This window comes from Sitophilus oryzae, unplaced genomic scaffold (assembly GCF_002938485.1).
Source record: "Sitophilus oryzae breed Bouriz unplaced genomic scaffold, Soryzae_2.0 scaffold_803_pilon_pilon, whole genome shotgun sequence".
In the NCBI taxonomy this organism is placed as follows: Eukaryota; Metazoa; Arthropoda; class Insecta; order Coleoptera; family Curculionidae; genus Sitophilus; species Sitophilus oryzae.
Window position 1 is genome coordinate 637,299 of NW_022147421.1, and position 20,404 is coordinate 657,702.

The 20,404-nt window shown below is 31.7% G+C and overlaps 1 protein-coding gene across 2 annotated transcripts in view; it reads right to left on the reverse strand.

Annotated features, from left to right (window-relative positions):
* Positions 1 to 20,404, reverse strand: part of LOC115888618 (transmembrane protein 132E) — a 229,337-nt gene that overhangs the window by 192,609 nt on the left and 16,324 nt on the right. For both annotated transcript variants that reach the window (XM_030908382.1, XM_030908381.1), the window contains exon 4: positions 16,554 to 16,804. In XM_030908382.1, the coding sequence (XP_030764242.1) occupies positions 16,554 to 16,804 (251 nt within the window). The remainder of the gene's footprint in view (positions 1 to 16,553; positions 16,805 to 20,404) is intronic.

Below are 20,404 nucleotides of genomic sequence, written 5' to 3' on the forward strand. Positions count from 1 at the left end.
ATTTCCGGTGAAACAGGAAGTGACTGAAAACAATTGAATACGTCAATCAATCCTAATTTATGTCATATACCAACATAAATCTCGTTTTTTTAACTGTAAAAATAAAAAAGTTATAGGGGTGAGCCACTTTTGAGACGCACCCGGTATATGTATTTTTCTATTCGTAATTCTATTAAATTTGTAACTGTTGAGCCTCAAGACGCTTTACTATAATCCCCAATTATTTTCTTTCAAATCAGAGTGAAACAATCTAAGACTGTAGCGGGCAAAGCAACATTCCTCAACTCAATTTAAAATGTTCGACTTTAACGCTTAAGTTTCGAACTAAAACTAATCTTCGCATGTACCGCTACATTCCCTAGTTCGCCTCTTCTCCGGACACTCGTCTGAAAAACATTCTCATTTTCTGGCCAATATAACTTTTCGAGCGGCAAAGAACGTCAAGCAATGAGGGGTTAGAAGGGTGAAAAGGAGGAGTAAACTGATTAGAACTTTCCGAATTTTCGTCCAAATTTTCCGTCATTTACCAACTTATGGAGTAGCGTAGAATTAAGGCTACTTCGTAGAATACACGATTGGCTATTTTGATGGTAAGTTCCGTAATTAAAATAGTACAGAAATAATTAAAATATAAAAGCATTTCAGTCCATTACAAGATCAGCATAAATTAAAATAAATAATTCATCAAAATATTTTGGCTTCATATATTTGATGACAAATGATTGTGTGTAATCTTTGGTTAATGATAACTCCTTTTTATTGTAACTAATGTAATAATTTAGTTTTGTACTATTTGGCATGTTTATTTATATGTATGATATCCAGAAGAGTGATATGAAACAACGCTAATATAATTTATATTCCGAAATATATTTAATTCGTTATATATTTATAACAGTTTAACTTATTGTGGGCCTATTAGAAATTATTTCAGGCTATTTCAATAACTTAAATTTATTTTCAGTTTTCCAGTTTTTAAGTTATATCAATAACTTAAAAACTGGATCTGTTACACAAAATATTCCATTTTTTTATCTAAATAAGAATTTGGATTTGCATTTGATGGATACTATGATTACTGATGATATATCAAGCAAAATTCCTTTTAAATTTGTTAATTCTAGTACCTCCTATACAGTATGATCAAAAGGCTTATCTTAATATTTAGAACAAATTTTTTAGAAACAAAATATATCGTTTATCAAAATATGTTTCATTTATTCATTTCTTTTCATATATACTGATATGCATAATAGAAGTGTACATTATTCGCATTTCTTTGATATTAAGCTTGTAATTGTAACTAATGTATTAATTAAGTTTTGCACCTTTAATGTTTCATTTGATATGTTTATTTATATGATATCTAGAACAATGATAATAAACAATAACAATAATATAATTTTTGTGGACCTATTAGAAATCATTTCCGGTTATTTCGATAACTTGAAAACTTCTCTTCTTCATCTGTTACATAGAATATTCAATTTTTTTCTCTCTAAATAAGAATTTGGATTGACATTTGCAGCTTAATCTGATTACTGATATTTCAATTAAAATTCCTTCAAAATTTGGTTAATTCTAGTATCTACCATACAACATGACCAAACGACTTAACCTAATATTTAGAAACAGTTTTTCAGAAACAAAATACATCGTTTATCAAAATATGTTCCATTAATTTTTTTTTCATATATTTTAGTATATATACATAATAGAAGTGTACATGAGGCACATTTCTTTGAGATTATATACATACATATATTTTTGGTATGAAAGAGTATATATGAAAGAATATTCTAGTTGATATAGGAAATTACGATAGTGAAATTGTCACCAAAGTTTAAAAATAGCAGTGAATAAAATATCACGGACAGGTGAACTGTGAAAAGAATAACCTCATGACAACAGTATTACCCTAAACGCAAAAATTATCATAAACGGTAAAATTCACATTTTACAGGTTATTATTACAGCGAGTAAGAAATTAGGACTAAAAATAATTATTTTTACGCAATATAGATTTATATAGATAATTATATAATATGCTTTTATTTTAAATATACCGGGTGTGTCTCAAAAGTGGCTCACCCCTATAACTTTTTTATTTTTTCAGACAAAAAAACGAGATTTGGTATATTAGTATATGACATAAATTAGGATTGATTGACGTATTCAATTGTTTTTGGTCACTTCCTGTTTCATCGGAAATAACTACGAATTTAGATTTTTAAATGGCACCCTCGGTATTTTTATACTTTACTCGATAGAAAATGACATTCTGAATAGAATGACATATCATATGTCAACTTTTGACATTCTCGCTTAATACAAAATTAAATTTTAAAATTCAATCTAGAGTGCCATGGTTATGTTAAAAATACTAATTCTTAATCAAGGAGCCTTGGAAAAATAGATTTGATTAAGGCTACTTCATAAAACGTTTTTAGTGTCTTGTCTTAGCCAGTTAGAAAATGCTCAAATCGTATTTTTAATCATACTTCAATTTTTTCAAATGGAACGAGAGTGGCTCATTAGCATATTTGGAAAAAACATTTTTTTACGAGTAATTTGGTACCACACACTTGGTATTTCGAGTCAAAATTTCGTTACGAACCGCAAGTTATAATTTCAAATAAACCATATGCAAAAATGTCAAAAGTTGTCATATGATATATCATTATATTCAGAGTGTTATTTTCTATCAAATAAAGTAAAAAAGTACGGAGGGTGCCATTTAAAAAACAAAAGTTTTAATCATTTCCGGTGAAACAGGAAGTGACTGAAAACAATTGAATACGTCAATCAATCCTAATTTATGTCATATACCAACATACCAAATCTCGTTTTTTTAACTGTAAAAATAAAAAAGGTATAGGGGTGAGCCACTTTTGCGACGCACCCGGTATAATAATATATTTTTCTATTCGTAATTCTATTAAATTTGTAACTGTTGAGCCTCAAGTCGCTTTACTATAATCCTCAATTATTTTCTTTCAAATCAGAGCGAAACAATCTAAGAGTGTAGCGGGCAACATTCCTCAACTCAATTTAAAATGTTCGACTTTAACGCTTAAGTTTCGAACTAAAACTAATCTTCGCATGTACCGCTACATTTCCTAGTTCGCCTCTTCTCCGGACACTCGTCTGAAAAACATTCTCATTTTCTGGCCAATATAACTTTTCGAGCGGCGAAGAACGTCAAGCAACGAGGGTTTCGAAGGGTGAAAAGGGTGAAAAGGAGGAGTAAACTGTTCCGAACTTTCCGAATTTTCGTCCAAATTTTCCAACACTTACTCGACTTATGGAGTAACGTAGAATTTAGGCAACTTTGTAAAATACACGATTATTAGTTTGGTGGTATATTCACGGAAATCGGTTTAAAAAATTACAGCACATAATATGTGGAAATTAAATATTTTAGGTTTCTCAGAAATTTTTATTTTTGATAAGTCTCTCAAAACTGACTCTAATTTTTGGTTTAAGCATTCTACTTATGCTCTATACGAGGTATTAAACATAAACTAATTTTAAAAGAATTTCCCTATTTAAAACAATATGCATCAGTAACCATAGTCAGCAGCAAATGCAAATCCAAATTCTTAGTTAGGGAGAAAAATGAAACATTCTACATAACAGAAACAAAGAACACAAGAACTGGATGTAATCTTCGATGAAAAGATGATTTTTGGGAAACATACTAAGGCTATCGTTTCTAAAGAATTTAGAATTCTGGGCAGACTAGAACAGACTAGACAATTCACAAGCAATAAATCTATTCTCTCTTTATATTACCCATATGTGTATAGTCAAATAAACTTTGCATCCTGTGGAATTCTACGTACTGGGGTAGGTGCCTATTGATTCGGAGTATTTTTGTGAGAGACCGTTGACCGTTTGTATTTGTGAATGGTAAAGGTTTTGTATAGCGTTTATCAGACCTGCATTAATTGAAGATTTCTGCAATACTTCTCATAACTCTATTATTGGTACTGTATCTGTACTGTATAGATTAAAAAATAGATATTCTAAAATAATCGTGTTTTTGTTAAGAAATATTTATCTGATACAATTTTTTTCTTTACAGGGGTAGATTTATCTCCCCCGACATATTACCGCACGGACAAGCCGACAAACAGCAACGTAATACCTTTAATCCCCTTAAAAGCTCACTAGCTAAAATATATTGATCGAAAAGCCGCAAAATCGATACGGCTCGGCCTCGTTTTCTTTTCACCCTCGACCACAATTCCCGAATTAACTTCAAAGCGCTTTTTTATGGGTTTCCTGAAGAAAAACATCGCTATCTAATTTCTTGGCTTTGCCACACATGTCGTACTAGGAAAGTTGTGGGCCATTCTTATTCTTTTTTCACATGAGGAAGTATATATTTGCTTTTATTAAAACATTAATAAAATAGTAAATATATCTACGTTATTAAGATTTATTTATTTATTTCTATTCGGGAATATAAACAGGACCAGTCCCAAAATTAGTGTCCACAGTTTATAGATTGAAATACGAATAATAATAATAATATATCTAGCCTTAAAATTACAATGTTACGTTTTACCAACCAAACCAAATCAATAATCTATTTTAGGACATAAAAATACAAGAGAGCGCTAATTTCTCAATTAAATAATACAATATAAGCAGATGAACCGCCATAAAGATTACAATTATATTAACAGAAAAAAAAATTATACATAAACAGAAAATAACTTCTCATACGGTAGCCGTGAGAACATGCTCAACAGCAGCAATGGAGGTCATTCTAGACCTAACACTATTGCACATTGTCGTCGGTAGATATGCTAATGCGACAATGATTAGAATAGTCATTCTTTTAGGGAAACCTTTGGTCAGCATGTAACAGACCATACCATAACGTGGTATAGTCTATAAAATGAATAACTTTGAATTTTGACCGTTATTTTTTACCAACATGGCAAATATAAAATCCCTCTGTCAAAAAAGTTGCTGATATTCTTTAAATTAAGTGCCTGAACGAATCAGATAGGTAACTCTTTTTACTTTCGTGAAATAGACAAGGAAAATAATAAAACAACACGACAGTTCTTCTTTTTCTTGTAAAAATCAACACGAAATGTCATAATTGTCAAAAGTAAAATGTCATCAGCTTTTGACATTTCTAAATATCAGACCAATGCCGTCTCTAATAGAACAGCCTCGGAGCGGGATTTATGACTTTACGGTAGTTAGATACTACGGAAGAATAAATATGTTGTGGAATACATGGAAAACATAATTATTCCTCGTATTTTTGGTTTTTATTTTAAAAATTATATAGTTTACATGAAATATACATAATATACCCCAATAAATACTATATATCTTATGCCTATTTATAGTAATAAATACTTTGGCAAATAAACATGAACCATACAAATGCAGCAAATGTTTTACAATATACAAATAATGAATAGGTACATAAGATAATGAGTAAAATGTAAAATATATTTTAAATTTTGGGGTTTCAAAATCGATCTAATTTAACGAAAAACATTCAATATCTACTAATAGTAATGTATTATTATTTGCATTCACAAAATTTATATGTATATTTTACAAGTATCAATGTTCGAAAAATTATATTTGCAAATAATACAATATACAATATCATAGAAAAAAAGGCGTCAGGGATAACTATAAAATAAAGATCGCTGTCATTTTATATGCAAAATTATTCTAAAATTTTTTATTTTCTTGGGATTTACGTTCGGGAAAAACGCTGATTAAGGTTTCATTTGGCTTTTCATTATTTTTATTTGGTTTAAAAAAACGTTTCGGCTAACATTATAGCCTTCATCAATGTTGTGTCATATGAAAAAAAATTGTGTCGAATATAATCCAAAAAATTACATATAAAATATTCACACCACACACCACATGATGTTTACTGCAATTAATAAACTAATATAAACTTGTCAAAAGATGACCACATATTTTTAAAAATTATTATTCTTAACACTAAAACTATCTACATTGACTATGGAGTACGATTTCAGCCATATTGTAAAACATTTGCTGCATTTGTATGGTTCATAGTTCATTTGCCAAATTATTTATTACTATAAATAGGTGTATATATACATTGTATTTTAACTAAACTATATCATTTTTAAAATACAAACCAAAAATACGAGGAATAATTATGTTTTCCATGTATTCTACAACATATTTATTAATCCGTAGTATCTAACTAGCGTGACGTCATAAATCCGGCTCCGAGGCTGTTCTATTAGAGACGACATTGCGTCAGGCGCAAGTTGCTAACCTAATAAAATTAACACTAGAAAAGCCCGCGGGAACTGTCAAATTCAAAATTATTCGCTTCACAGACTATATACTGATGTTTCCTTACTTAAGGCCTAAAAGAAAATGTCATGGAATGGGTATAGAACTAGATGATATATACTTATTCACCTTGCAATTTACAGACGATTAGGTCACAATTGCAAATGACAAAGATACCACATGGAAAATATGGTGCGAAAAATAATTGAATAATATGCTTTGAGGTTATGCTAAATGGGTTCTCACAGTAAATACAGAAAAAAACGAAATATCTTTCAATTGGAGCAAATATGTAAAATCTTATTTTGGAAAATAATATGAAAATTAATGTTTGTGAAGATTACAAACCTGGGATGGATATTCACAGGAGATAAAGGAATAAACAATAGAGTAAGTTAAAGTTCAACTTCAAATCTTATATGATAATTTCCACAATATTTTATATTTTATCACGAAATATTGGCTCATAAACATAAACTATCATATTTTATCACGAAATAGTGGCTCAAACACCTAAAGGTGAAAAAATATAAAAAAATGTGTAAAGGGTATCATATACGATTGGAAGTTGAACTTTAACCTTCAATATCTTTCAAACGAGTCGATTAAATGAAAATTCATATCAGACATTTTTTGAAGACCGTTTAATTTCCTACAAGCATATGTATTGATTTTTATAAAACGCTGATTTGTTAGAACGCAATAAAATTCCAGTTAGAACGCAATAAAATTCCAAAGAAACAGAATTCGCTTTCCCATGTTATTTAAAAATGGGAAATAAAAAATCACGAGAGGCATCTCTTAATATTAATATTAAAATCTCAAACTCAAACCAGATTTTTTTTATCACCCTGAACGACATTTTCACGGTAACTAAAAATAAAAAAAAAATATTATATAAAATACCCCATAGGAGGTAGATGTCCACTCCTCGAAGGAAGAACATCTGTTGTCAGAGGAGGATGGGAAACAACATGTCCCCCCTACAACAGAAAAATCCTCATGTATGATGAGTTATAGACTGTATGATGAATTACAACTGAAGAAAGGGGGACACAATAGATATACAGTGATTAACCCCCTCTCACTCATTCTCTCTACATCTTTGTATCAGTCAGACTGCTTCAGTAAAACTAAAAGCTAGTTTTGCTCTTTTTCATTTTGACTGAATGATTGTTGTGTTCATAAGCATGCATTTGTTTTTTGTGTACTTTTTGACAGTCACTGTATAAACTTTCTATTATAAAAAATATCCGTATGAAGTAAGCTAATTATATAATAATTTTGAGGTACACGCTTCGATAGTTTTCGACTACGAACTAAAATTATGCATAAATTTAATTTAAAATATTAAGCGAGTTTAGTTTGAGTCCGCGAAGGTATTCTTCCTTAAGAATATCCCGACTAAATTTCGAAAGTTTTAATGAGAAAGTTCTCTCACTTGGAATCGAAGTTAAAATAACTGCTTGTTTTATTAAAATTCAAACCGTTTTTAATTAAATCCTGTCGAGACAGCCGCGGCACCTCGTTGCTGAAATATCCTGATCCCGTTCTTTTATTCCTAAAATTAAGTTTTTGCTTAGCGGTATGGTAATTTTTCTTTCCACGTTTATTACAATACGGTTCAAGTCTAATTAAAAAATAATTTGTTTACCAAGAAAAGCGAATTGCTGAAAATATCGCCTCAAACTTAAAATATATTTATTTTTAATGTTAGAATTAGCTGACTCTGCTAACTTGGCACCGCTTAACAGTGAAGTAATGTGAGAGATCTTTTGTCAGTCTTGTGATCATACGATCATAGTAGAAGGAAAAGGGTAGTTGCACTCTCCCAAATATTTTCTGCCAGTTTTTACAATCTGTCGAATATCAGCAGATTGCAGAGCGTTTCAGTTGAGTTCAGTCCGTCGACCTGCGAGATTCGAGCGTTGCGTCCCAGCACAGAGACGAATTGACAAAAAATGAGTGCCTTACTGTATGCTGCTATTGGTTGTAGTAATAATTCAAAAAATTGTGCTTTGAGGTTTTTTTGAGAGTCATTTGTGATCATGTTTGGGTTCAGGTTAATTTTCTCTTTGACAAACATCCCTTGCTTGTTGTTTAACGAACTGCACCATCATTGAACAAAAATTTGCTAGTACCGAAAGTACCGAAAAAAAAACTGGATATCCCGGTTCCTTAGAGGCATGGTACCGAAATTGCCGGTTCCGAAAAACAGCTCCGGTTGCGGAAACGCTAAAACGTACCATAACCGTGAATCGCCCTATACAGGGTGAGTCTTATTAAATAAGTGCAAATATTTTTAGGGGTAGTATATTTTGGCCCCAGAAATATGAGGATTTTTCTGCGCAATTTTTTTTTTAAATCTGGAAATTTTTTGTAGTTTTTGGTTAAAAAACATAGTTTCTTGGTAATTTGGCAACTAGGGTTCAGAACCGGAAATTCCCGGTTCTTTTGATATATCAAAGAACCGGGACTTGAAATTATTAATTCCCGGTTCTTTCGGTACCTACCTTCGGGACTCGGTAACAATAACTAAAAAAATATTCTTTTATTACGTAAGAAAGTAGTGATGCTATTTCTCACTGTTCTTGCTTCTTTTCTCTTTTGAAATTTCTGTAATGTTTATTAACAATTATTATTGAAGTTTAAATATGTAAGTATGAAAAAAATTCAATGTATTAGTTATCCAATGAAAATCACCTAACCAATATATTACTACAAAACAAACACATTAATGTTAAAATTAAACTTGTTTCAATTAAAAAAAAGTTGTAGAAAATCTTTGAAATAGATAATAATATAACAATATGTCATTATATATTTTTCCGCATTTCGATGATCAACTTTTCTTGTTTAATTTTATTGTGAACTCATATTTTCCTAAATACATCTCTGTGAAACTCTGGCGAGTGCCACGACTATACTTTGCCTAGTTATAGACAACGACTATACAGCTACGTCAGTGGTCACGGGACGCGAGAACAATGTCATCTAAAGTTGCATAAAAAGAACAACGGATTTGACAAGGAATAAAGCTACTAGTTTCTTTATACTATGGTATGATGTCTTATTGGCTGAAATTACCAAACCAAACGCTAGCAAAAGAGAAGTATCTTGTTTTCACCTGAATAACAAACTTGCAAATAGGAAACTCTGTGTCCAGTTTGAAAACACTACTCTCAAACATAATAAAAACCCAAAGTACCTAGGTGTTACACTCGATAGAACACTTTCGTTTAAAGAACACTTATCAAAAACAGCAGAGAAGCTGAAAACAAGAAACAATATAATACAAAAATTGTGCGAAACATCTTGGGGTGCTTTAGATTCTACTCTACGCTCGTCAGCTCTGAGTCTCGTCTACTCAGCTGCCGAATACTATGCTCCGGTATGGTTCAATAGCCCACATGTCCACAAAATAGACGCACAGCTCAATAATACAATGAGAATGATTACTGGTGTTGTTAAATCCACACCCACAGAATGGCTTCCAGTACAGTCATATCCCACCCCCAAGTCTGCGCCGCATAAACGCTCTGTACAGGGTAAGTCAACGATAGAGTAAAGTCCATTATTTCATTTGTTTGGATATTTACAAAGAAAGGTTAAATAAAAAGTTATAGGGAAGGTTAACATACACATTTTAAAATTATTATTAAATAGAAAAAAAGTCGCACAACTATTAAAAATAGGTATATGCCATACTTAATAAAAGTTGAAGAGCTTTGCGAAATATATCAGAAAAAATGAAAATATATAGGGTGTACCATTTAAAAAATTTGAGATTTTTTAATTTTAAGTAGTTGAAATTCATAAATATATTTTGAACACACTGTAGCATTTAACTAAAATATCTTTTTTTTTTTCATCTCTATAAAACTCTCATACTAAATTTTGGTATTCTAACTTCAGAAACAATGGTACCAGTGACAATTTTTTACCACACTGCAATTTAACATTTGTTTAAACAAATTTAAACATTGCAAAAACTATTAATTTTAGGTATATAACATTACATATAAAAAAAAGTTATGGAATTTTACGCAGAATATAAAAATAAAATAAAAAATAGGGTGTTGCATTTAAAAAAAAACATAAATATGTTATATCCGCCACACTTTTTGGAAGCACCCTGTATACTCATAATAATTTTAAAATGTGTATCTTAACCTTCCCTATAACTTTTATATTTAACATTTTTTTACACCTCGAAACAAATGAGATAATGGACTTTACTCTATCGTTGACTCACCCTGTACAGAGAGTTTAACAAGATATTGGACAATAGAGAACTACCGATCCCAGTGGCGGATACAGAGGGGGTCCGTGGGGCCCGGCCCCCCCTAAAATCTATAATTTGTTTTAAATATTAGACTTTTGTGTTAAAATGGCGCCCTAAAAAGCATATTCTACATTTGGGCCCCCACTAAAATAAATTCCTGTATCCGCCCCTGAGTCCGATCCTTACAGAAATCGAGGATGCTAACCACAACCGCCTCCGATGCAGAAAATCACCCACCAATACCGCACTAAATGCAATTGAAGATGAATGGAGCATCACCGAAGCTTGGTATCAGGAAAGGCGAATTAAAGAAACGAATTATAAAGAGAGTTATTTTATTTAGTTTTAAATATTATCTTGCTAATTTAAATGCTGAGGAAAAGAATTTAATTACACAGCTAAGCAATTAATAAAATAAATAAATCTAGATGTTTCATCAAAAATGAACAGTCTGGAGAAAATTTAACTAAAACTAATTCAAATTAAGAAGACAAACTAAACTAAGTTGTTTTAAGTCTAGTTTCTAGTAAGAGAACTAACTTAGTTTCAAAATTTATTTGAGATATTCTTTTTAACACCTTGGCAGATTCAATATTGGCTGAGAGTTAATATTTAAAAATAAATTATGGGGGCTTAATTTCAAATCATAGAAGTATATTTAGTATGAACTTCGGCAGCATATTCTGCAAATAAAAATAAGTAAAAAGTTCGTATAAATGTATGTAATGTCCTAAAATGCTTAGTTTCGGAGATACAGGGTGTGGAAGTTTCATTTTTATTTAGATTTTTTTCAAATAATTTCTCAAGTAAAGTCAATATTTGGATGAAAATTGGTTTCTGGGAGTTTTTTTACATGAGAAATTTGATTTTGATGTCAATATGACTCTTACTATTAGAGGGCGCCACCTACATTTTTTAACCGATTTGAAGAGTAATAACTTTTTGTCTGTACCTGTATAAAACTACTGAGTAAAAAATATACAATTACGACGTTTTTTTACGGGAAAAAGGTCTCTTGGTAAAAATCGCTCGGTAGTTTTATACAGGTACGGACAAAAATTTATTACGCTTCAATACAGTTAAAACACATGTATGTGGCGCCCTCTACTAGTAGGAGTCATATTGACATCAAAATCAAATTTCTCATGTTAAAAAACTTCCAGACACCAATTTTCATCCAAATATTGACGTTACTTCAGAAATTATTTAGAAAAAATTGAAATAAAAATGAAACTTCTACACCCTGTATCTCTGAAAGTAAGCATTTTAGCACCTATATTTATACGAACTTTTTTACTTATCTGCAGAATATGCTGCCGAAGTTTCCGGAATACAGTTCGGACCACCCTGTATACGAAATGAAATATGAACTTATTACAAACATAGTTGTTGTGGTTTTGTGTTGAGTATTCCACTCATACTTTTTTGAGCCACCCTATAGAAGTTAAAATACTTTCCTGAAATATATCCTAGTACATTTAAACAAAATTCCCATGTTTTTATTCTAGCAGTTACAGATGCCCGACGCACTATTGCCGAACCCTGTATAATTATAAAGTAAAATATCGTAGGCTATACAAGGAATACCTTGAGTACCATTTTACAGACTAAGTGATTGTAAAATATCTTCTTGCTATATTGCAGTATGGTATAATACAAATTAATGTGCAGCTTAATTATTATATTAAGCTTCAAAAACAGTTATCGTGATTCTCCGAAACAGAATGGAAGCCTCCTTTTCAGGTACTACACTTCTCTGAGCAAACGTAAAATTAGTTCGAAACATGCAGCCTGTACATCGCTTATAATTAATACGTCTACAGCGACTCTCAGTTACAACAGACCTGCACAAAGGTCTAATTTATTCGAACGCCGTGGAATTAGAATCGGTAACTCCCCATTCGTGTCTGGTCTAAACAAAACCAGTGCCTTTGGAAATCAGAAAACAAATAGTTCAACAATAGATGATAATTTTGCGAGTAATAAGATTAGATAAATTGTCTTGAAATAAGCAGTTAAAAATTAAAAACATGTTCTATTGTATTAATGATATTCTCTATATTATCAATTTAATTTTTTTAGGGAGTTTAAAATATTCAGTTATACAGGTTGGCGCCTCTCATACTAGTCCAGGAGGCAGTGAAGATTTTTGGTACTTATTTTCCCAGTCAGCAAATACCGATAGAATTATTCAGTATGTTATTCTAAGCAAATTTCGTATATACAGTATGTCCTCGGATTGTATTTACAAGAGGAGAAACTTTTTTATTATTGACATTTTGAGAAAAATTCATACTTCATAAACATTTTTGCTTGTTCTAAAATAGATAATCCGTTTATATTTTTCCAAATTTCCATACAGTTTAAGAGAAAATTAAGAAAAATATGCAAAATATGGTTGAAATCCTAAAAATCACAAGGCGTTTCTATGGTAAAATCAATTCGATTTCATTTTTTGATAGATGCTCATTATTAATTTTGATCAACGTCATATATTTTGCAGTTGTTAAAGTATCAAATTTTCCGATAACTATCATCACCCTTTCCGCATCATTGGACTAAATAAATTTTGTACTTCTTTAACATTTTAAAACAACAAGAAATATTACGTTAATTAAAATTCTATGAATAAAGCTTGATTTTCTGAATTTTCTGAACAGTCTGGCTGCTATGCCCAACATGTGCATCCCCCCATATCTGTATTCAACATCTGTTCGCTATTACGCATCACAAATTCGCCCTGTATTCGAGGAACTAATAAGGAGGCTAGGACAAACCTATGTGTAGCATATTTAGTTTCATAAAAGAGTAGCAAAGTAACGTGGAGATCGCATCGTTGTATCCCTACTCATAAACGAGAAATCCGATAAAACACACGAAAAACCCTGTACAGATGTGATGCGCAGTAGTGAACCACAGTAGTCTACCGGCAGCCAGACGGTCCGCATTTTTAACAGAAGAGCACGGGAGAGCACGGTAAAAGATATATTAAAGAACCAGCTTTCTTAAAATTATCGTTTTCCTCACGTTGCTAGCTCTTGTACTATTATATTTTTATCAAGGTTAGATTAAATTTGTCAAAAAAGTGTCAAAACGTCCGTCATCGTACGATCTTTCTCCATTGACGGGCTGTAGTAAAAAATTTACAGATGAAAAGTGGCGCGAAAACGCTATGACCAATCAGAGCGCCGCGGCCGTCGGACCATCGTATTAACGGATAACGGCCGCATGAAAATCAAGCTTAAAAATCTATCAAAGAATGAAAACGAGTTATATTACTATAGAAACGCGTTTTGAATTTTAGGACTTCAACCATATTTTTATGTTTTTCTTAATGTTCTCTAAAACGGTATGAAAATTTGGAAAAGTATAAAAGGGGTTAACCATTTTAGAACAAGCAAAAAAATTTATGAAGAATCCATTTTCCATTTTACATACTGTATGTAGAGAGACGTTTTCCGATGGGTTGGGGCGGAAAATGCGTTAAAAAGTACAAATATACAGCATATTTTTCCAGAGATAAAAATATGTGCAGTTGAGAAAAAATATAGTCTCGATAATCTGTGAGAATGGGTAATATGTCCGGCAGGTAAAAAATTGGACAAAAATATTGAAACCTAAAAAATTGTCAGTTGATAGTTTTTATCTTGCACCTATAATTATAATATAATATTACAATTACAGCTGTAAGTATAGTCTGGCTAATGTGAAACATCCCGAAAGCCTTGCCAGACTCGTCCAACGCTCGTCAGGCGTGCTAAATTCGGCATGTTCAATTATACACGTGATAGTTTCATCTCTATATGTTTTTACATTCTATAATTTATAATGATGAAATAATAGGAAATGTACTTACTAAAGGGATACAGTATGGGCGATCAGGAAATTACTATTCTATGCTATGCCGACGACGCCGTATTGGTAGCTGAAAATGAGAACGATCTACAGCGCTTATTACATTGATTTAATTGCACTGCCAAATCACTTAATATGATAATATCGACCCAGAAAACTAAATGCATGACGACATCAAAAGTACCACTAAGATGCAAACTGGAAGTCGAGGGCAATGTTATTCAGCAAGAGATGAAGTTTAAGTATCTAGGCATAGAAATCTCAGGATATGGTGATGTAGAAGCGGAGGTGCGAGAACGGACAACGAAGGCAACCAGAATAGCAGAATGCCTGAATGATACAATATGGCGAAATAAAAACATTGAGGTGGAGACTAAAGCGAGAATTTACAAGGCAACGGTACGACCAATAATGACATACACTGCAGAAACTCGACCTGATACAGCGAAAACAAAGTTGTTTAGTTAAACAACTACTAGAAACAACCGAAATGAGAGTACTACGCAGAATAGCTGGAAAGACGCTTCTGGACAGGGAGAGAAATGAAAGCATAAGAAGAGCGTGCAAGGTGGAAAATGTAAATGAGTGGGTACTCAGCAGAAAGGAAGAATGGAACGACCATATCAGCAGAATGGACAACAGAAGGATAGTGAGAGTTGCACGCGACAAATCACCGCTAGGTCGCAGAAGCTTAGGACGTCCACGAAAACGATGGAGCGACAACTTGTCAGTCTAACCGGTAGAGACGACGAAACCAAACAGGCGATTCGCCTAGTATGAAGAAGGAAGAAGAAGAGGAATATAATTTATAATAAGAATAGTATTAGTTTAGGACGAAATTTGACTATGACTAAAAACACATTTTTACGGCTTTGAGACCCCAGGAGTCTAAAAAACATGGTTTTAGCAAAATGTCAGTCCATCCGTCCCTCATCAAAAAAACTTCATTCGCCAATAACTTTAAACTATAAGAGATATTAAAACTCAAATTTATTGTAGGAAAATCAGATTTATTGTATAGTAAACGCCACGAATGTTTGGGAGTGATTCATCGGTTGCTACCATGTGAACTAATCTGTTCAAGGTCACATGAAACTGAATTCCAGTGCCGTGGTGTTTCAAATCATATAATAATCAATATATGATCTGTTCTAATTTGTTGTTTTAACTGTCAAAGTCTTGTCAAAACATATATTTGGTTATAAATGTAAAATGGAATGCCCCATTGGTCGCACTGCAAGCGCACCAATGGACTGACGCACAAAAACGAATCAATCAAAGAAACGCGATATAGTATCGTCTTTGTCAATCACACTAACATTTTAGAATAAGTAAGAGGAGCGCAGGCAGATAATTAGACCGGGCCTTTAAAAACCTACGTCTGCGGCAAAACTTTACGTTTTTAATGTAAAAATGATAGCGCGCGTGTCGATTCTAACTTCATCAAGCGATAAATCACTCCCAAACATTCGTGGCGTTTACTATAGGAACTTTAATTCTCTACAAAATCGATCTTTGATTTATTTTGTATCTCTCCTAGGTTTTGAGTTACAAAACAATCCGGTCAAGGCGACTTGTCCTAAACTTCTCATCATATGAATGTGTTTGGATCTACAAAGATTTTTGAAATAAAGAGTAGTGTGTTTCTCGATTTTGCTGTATTGAACATCACGAAATTACAGAGTATCAAAAATTTCCGCATCTAAAGATACGATCGTCATTACATAATTACGCACGTGCCGCTTCCTCTACTCATTTAACTACCTGTCTTGTGAGTCTGGCGAGGCTTTCGTGATTGTAAATGACAGCCAAACGTGTATTTTCTATAAAATTATAGTATTATTTATCATGTCACAAATTTTCAAATCCGGTAAAATAAGAGCAAAAATTCTCTAATTTTTGCAATTTTCCAGGCCGCCAGACTCATTTGCCAATTTCGGAAATCAGCCAGATTTGCTTTTGCTTATAGTTTATGATAGTATCAAAGATATAGTATAATGCAAATTAATATCAAGAAAGTTTTTATTAATACTACAGGGTAAGGCTGAAAACCTTCCTAATTTAATAACATTTGAAACCTAAACACACTTACCTTATGACGATTGCAGTTAAAGACTTAGCTTTCAGTCTGTCGATAAAAACAGGAACGTGTAGCTTCGACATTGGAAACAATGGCGGATACGGCACTAACATCGATAATGCGTCAGTAAGTCTCACTTCCTTATACGCCCCCTTTGCAGGAACCAGCGTTACGGTGCCCAATATAACCGATGGTTGTACTTGCATTTTTGGATGACAGCCTTCACCTTCATCCGGCCATGGTTCCAGCACAGAATAAGCCACCTGTAATTTTATTCATTAGTATACAGGGTGAGTCTTAAATAAGTGAAAATATTTTTAGGGGTAGTGTATTTCGACCTCCAGAAAACACGATTATGAGGTTTTTTTCGCGAAAAAAAATTTTTTTTCAGTCTTTTGTTAAAAAACATAATTTCTTTATTATAAAACACTACATCACCACAATAGGCCAAAACACTTTCACTTATACACTGGATGCGCGTTTCGCTAACCATGTTAGCATCATCGGCAGATGATTAAAACTAAACTAATATCTAAAAATTGAGCGTTTATATACTTGCTCAGTTGGCTCCGAGTAGGCGTGTTCAAAAACTAATCAACAAGTAAAACTAACCAACTGAGCGTCAGTTAATTACCGAAACTAGGGCAATAGGAACAGAGAACTGGAAAGAATTAGGCCATTGTTTCTGTTCATACTATCTTTACATTTATTAATTTTGACTTTTGACGCTCTCATATGAATCATTAGATTAATTAGGCAATTATGCCTGTAATTTGAGATTTGTTTAATTAATTTTAAATTATTATTAATATCTATACAATGTTCTTTACCAACAATATGTTCAGCAACGCAAGATTGAGCCGGTCTACCATATATTATCTGAGGTATATGTTCTTTAAATCTAGTTAATATTGATCTTCTAGTTTGCCCAACATATTTCTGATTACAATCTATACATGAAATTTCATAAATACCCGACTTTTCCAGTGGAGGTGTTTTATCTTTAAGATTACCTAATAATTGTAATTTATTATTAGCAACTATACACAAGTTTATAATTGAAAAACGGTAAAGAGAAAATATATTTCTTCTATCGAGATCTACCAACCCTAAAAATATTTGCACTTATTTAAGTTTCACCCTGTATAGTATGTTAAAAACAATTGAACGTATATAGGAAAAAAATTATTTAAATTTTCCCAGATATTAATATTCTTAAAATTCTCCAGTTGCCAGAAAACTGCTAATAAACTAGTCAAAATTTCACTAGTATTGATTTTTTAAAGTCAATTAAGTAGACTAGTTTGGGGCTCCTAGTTTCAGGACTGACTTTGTCGGTATCATAAAAATTGGAAATAGATCCAATTGACTTTTAGTAAAACTTTGGAGACCTTCAACAATGTAAAATTAAATGTAAAATTCCCACCACCTAAACCGGTTTAATCTTTCAAAATACGCCAAAACGTTATTTAAAGAAGTCTGATAGAAGAATTAGATGAATATAAAGCCGTGTCCAGACCAAGCAGACAAAACAGCGACAAGACAGAAAGATTGATGTTTTACGACAAAGTTGCAACAAGTCCAAGTTTTGAATGTCCCGTCTCGACTCGGTAAAGTTCAAAGAGTCTCTGTTTTGTCGTGTATTTTACGACAAGTTGTCGGTGCAGTGTGGATGTCAAAGTAGGAAACTAATAGAATCACACAAATTTAGTACTGTGGAGTGCTGGTACTGCTAATATACGACATTAGTATATGATGGAGTGCTCCATCTTTAAAAAAAATGTCAGAAGATAGAAAGTGGAATACGGAAAATGCCTGCAAACTAATAGAGCTTTATAGAGCGCATTTGTTATTATGGGAGGGTAAAAACAAGGATTACAAAAATTGTTACAAGAAAGCTGGTGGATTAGAGGAGACTTGTTTGGCATTAAATATATACTCGGTTGATAATGTTAAGAAAAAAATAAGAAACATTAATAACTATATAGTATACGAGAAGAAATAAAAACAAAAACATTTCGGTTTTTTTTTGCAATATGGGTTGGCGAGTCAAAGACAACAGTACTGGTTGCTAGTAATATATCTTTATCTTCTTTCTAGGTAGAAGACCACATGATTAATAAAACTGATTCGCAACATTTCGTCTCTAATTTGTCTTGTCTGAATTTTTCATTTTTGCAGCAGGTTGGTCTTGTTTTTGTCTCAAAATCGTGTTCATTTTCTGTCGCCTTGGTTAGGACCCAGCATAATACAACAATTCGAATAAATTACACATTTTGAAAAATTATACCAATTACTCTTGAACAAATTTCACATTTTTACAGCGGAGCTTCCTTCACAAAAAATAACACAGGGTCCGGCAATAGTAAATGCGGCATATGTAGCCCCTAGAATAAAAAAAACTTGGGATTTTTGTTTAAGTGCAAACCTGAAGTATGCTCTAGGATATGTTTCATGAGAATATTTTAACTTCTATAGTGGCTCAAAAAAGTGTGAGTGGATCGGAGTACTTTTAAATGGAACACCCTGTATATTATTGAATTTTTGGCTCCTTTCAGATCACTTACATAATCCTAAGATATGAATAAATATATTTCGATAGTTTCACAGATATTTATAAATAAATAAAAACTAGTAGTGGGAACTATCGAATGAATACTATCGAAACATTCGATAGTGGTAATTCATTCGAATAATTCGATGGTTAGTAAGAAAACATTCGTTGAAAACTATTCGAATAAAAATTATCGAATAGATCCGTCATCTGTCTTGAAATATTGTATTCTAGTAATTCGGCAGCAAAAACCATTCATTTATAAAATTCATTCATTTATGAAATTCATTCATTCGTCAGGATCGATTATAATAAAATATTAACTGAATTTTAGTTGTCGCCCGGCGACGTAGGTTTCCAAACCCGACAGCGGTCGGTGGCAATGCTATGAAAGAAGCCGGCATCTTTGATTTTTTGCGGAGTCAGATATAGATAACGACACATTATTTTTTTTATTGAGGTGCTAGTATTTACACAGAAAATACATTATGAAGGGCGCTGTTGCCATATTTTGGTATTAGTTGATATTAGCAAAGAATATTATTGTTTGGCTTTAGTTAGTTAGGGATAGTATGTCTATATATTCTGAATTTTTTTTTATTAATATCCTGTTGTTACACTGCAATAATACTTGTTATTTTGGATGTAAGAAAATGATTTTTAATGTTTTTAAGCAAAGACTGGTTTAATAAATAATAATAACAGTAATAATTTGTTATACCTATTAACAACAAAATTTAAAATGATTTAATATAAATATTTTTTTTAAGTATTAGCAAAATATAAACAACAAATTAGATGTCAAAATTATTTATATTAGATCCTATTTAAAAATAATATAGTCTCTAAATTTTTTGGCAACGTTGGTTTATTGAATAATAATAATTACAGAACTAATTTGTTATATTAACAACAAATTTTAAAATCATGAAATATAAACATTTATTAATTTTCTAATCATGCAGTGTAATGGAACGAAAATATAAATAAAAAATTAGAAATCAAAATTATTTATATTAGGTGCTTCATATTTCTATTTAAAAATTATATTTACTTTTACTGGCATTTACTTTAAAAAATAAATGAAATATTTCTTCGCAAAAAACTACATGTAAGAGAATTAGCATAAACAAAATACAAAATCGTTAACTTTTTTTTAAAATTGGCACCTGTAAAACTTTCATTTTAATTTTCTCACCCCATAGTTTGAGTTCGATTACCCCATTTACTTAACCACATTACTTAAATATGATTATTAAGTTCAGCTAATTCATATTATTAAAACATCTAAAATACAAATATGTATTTT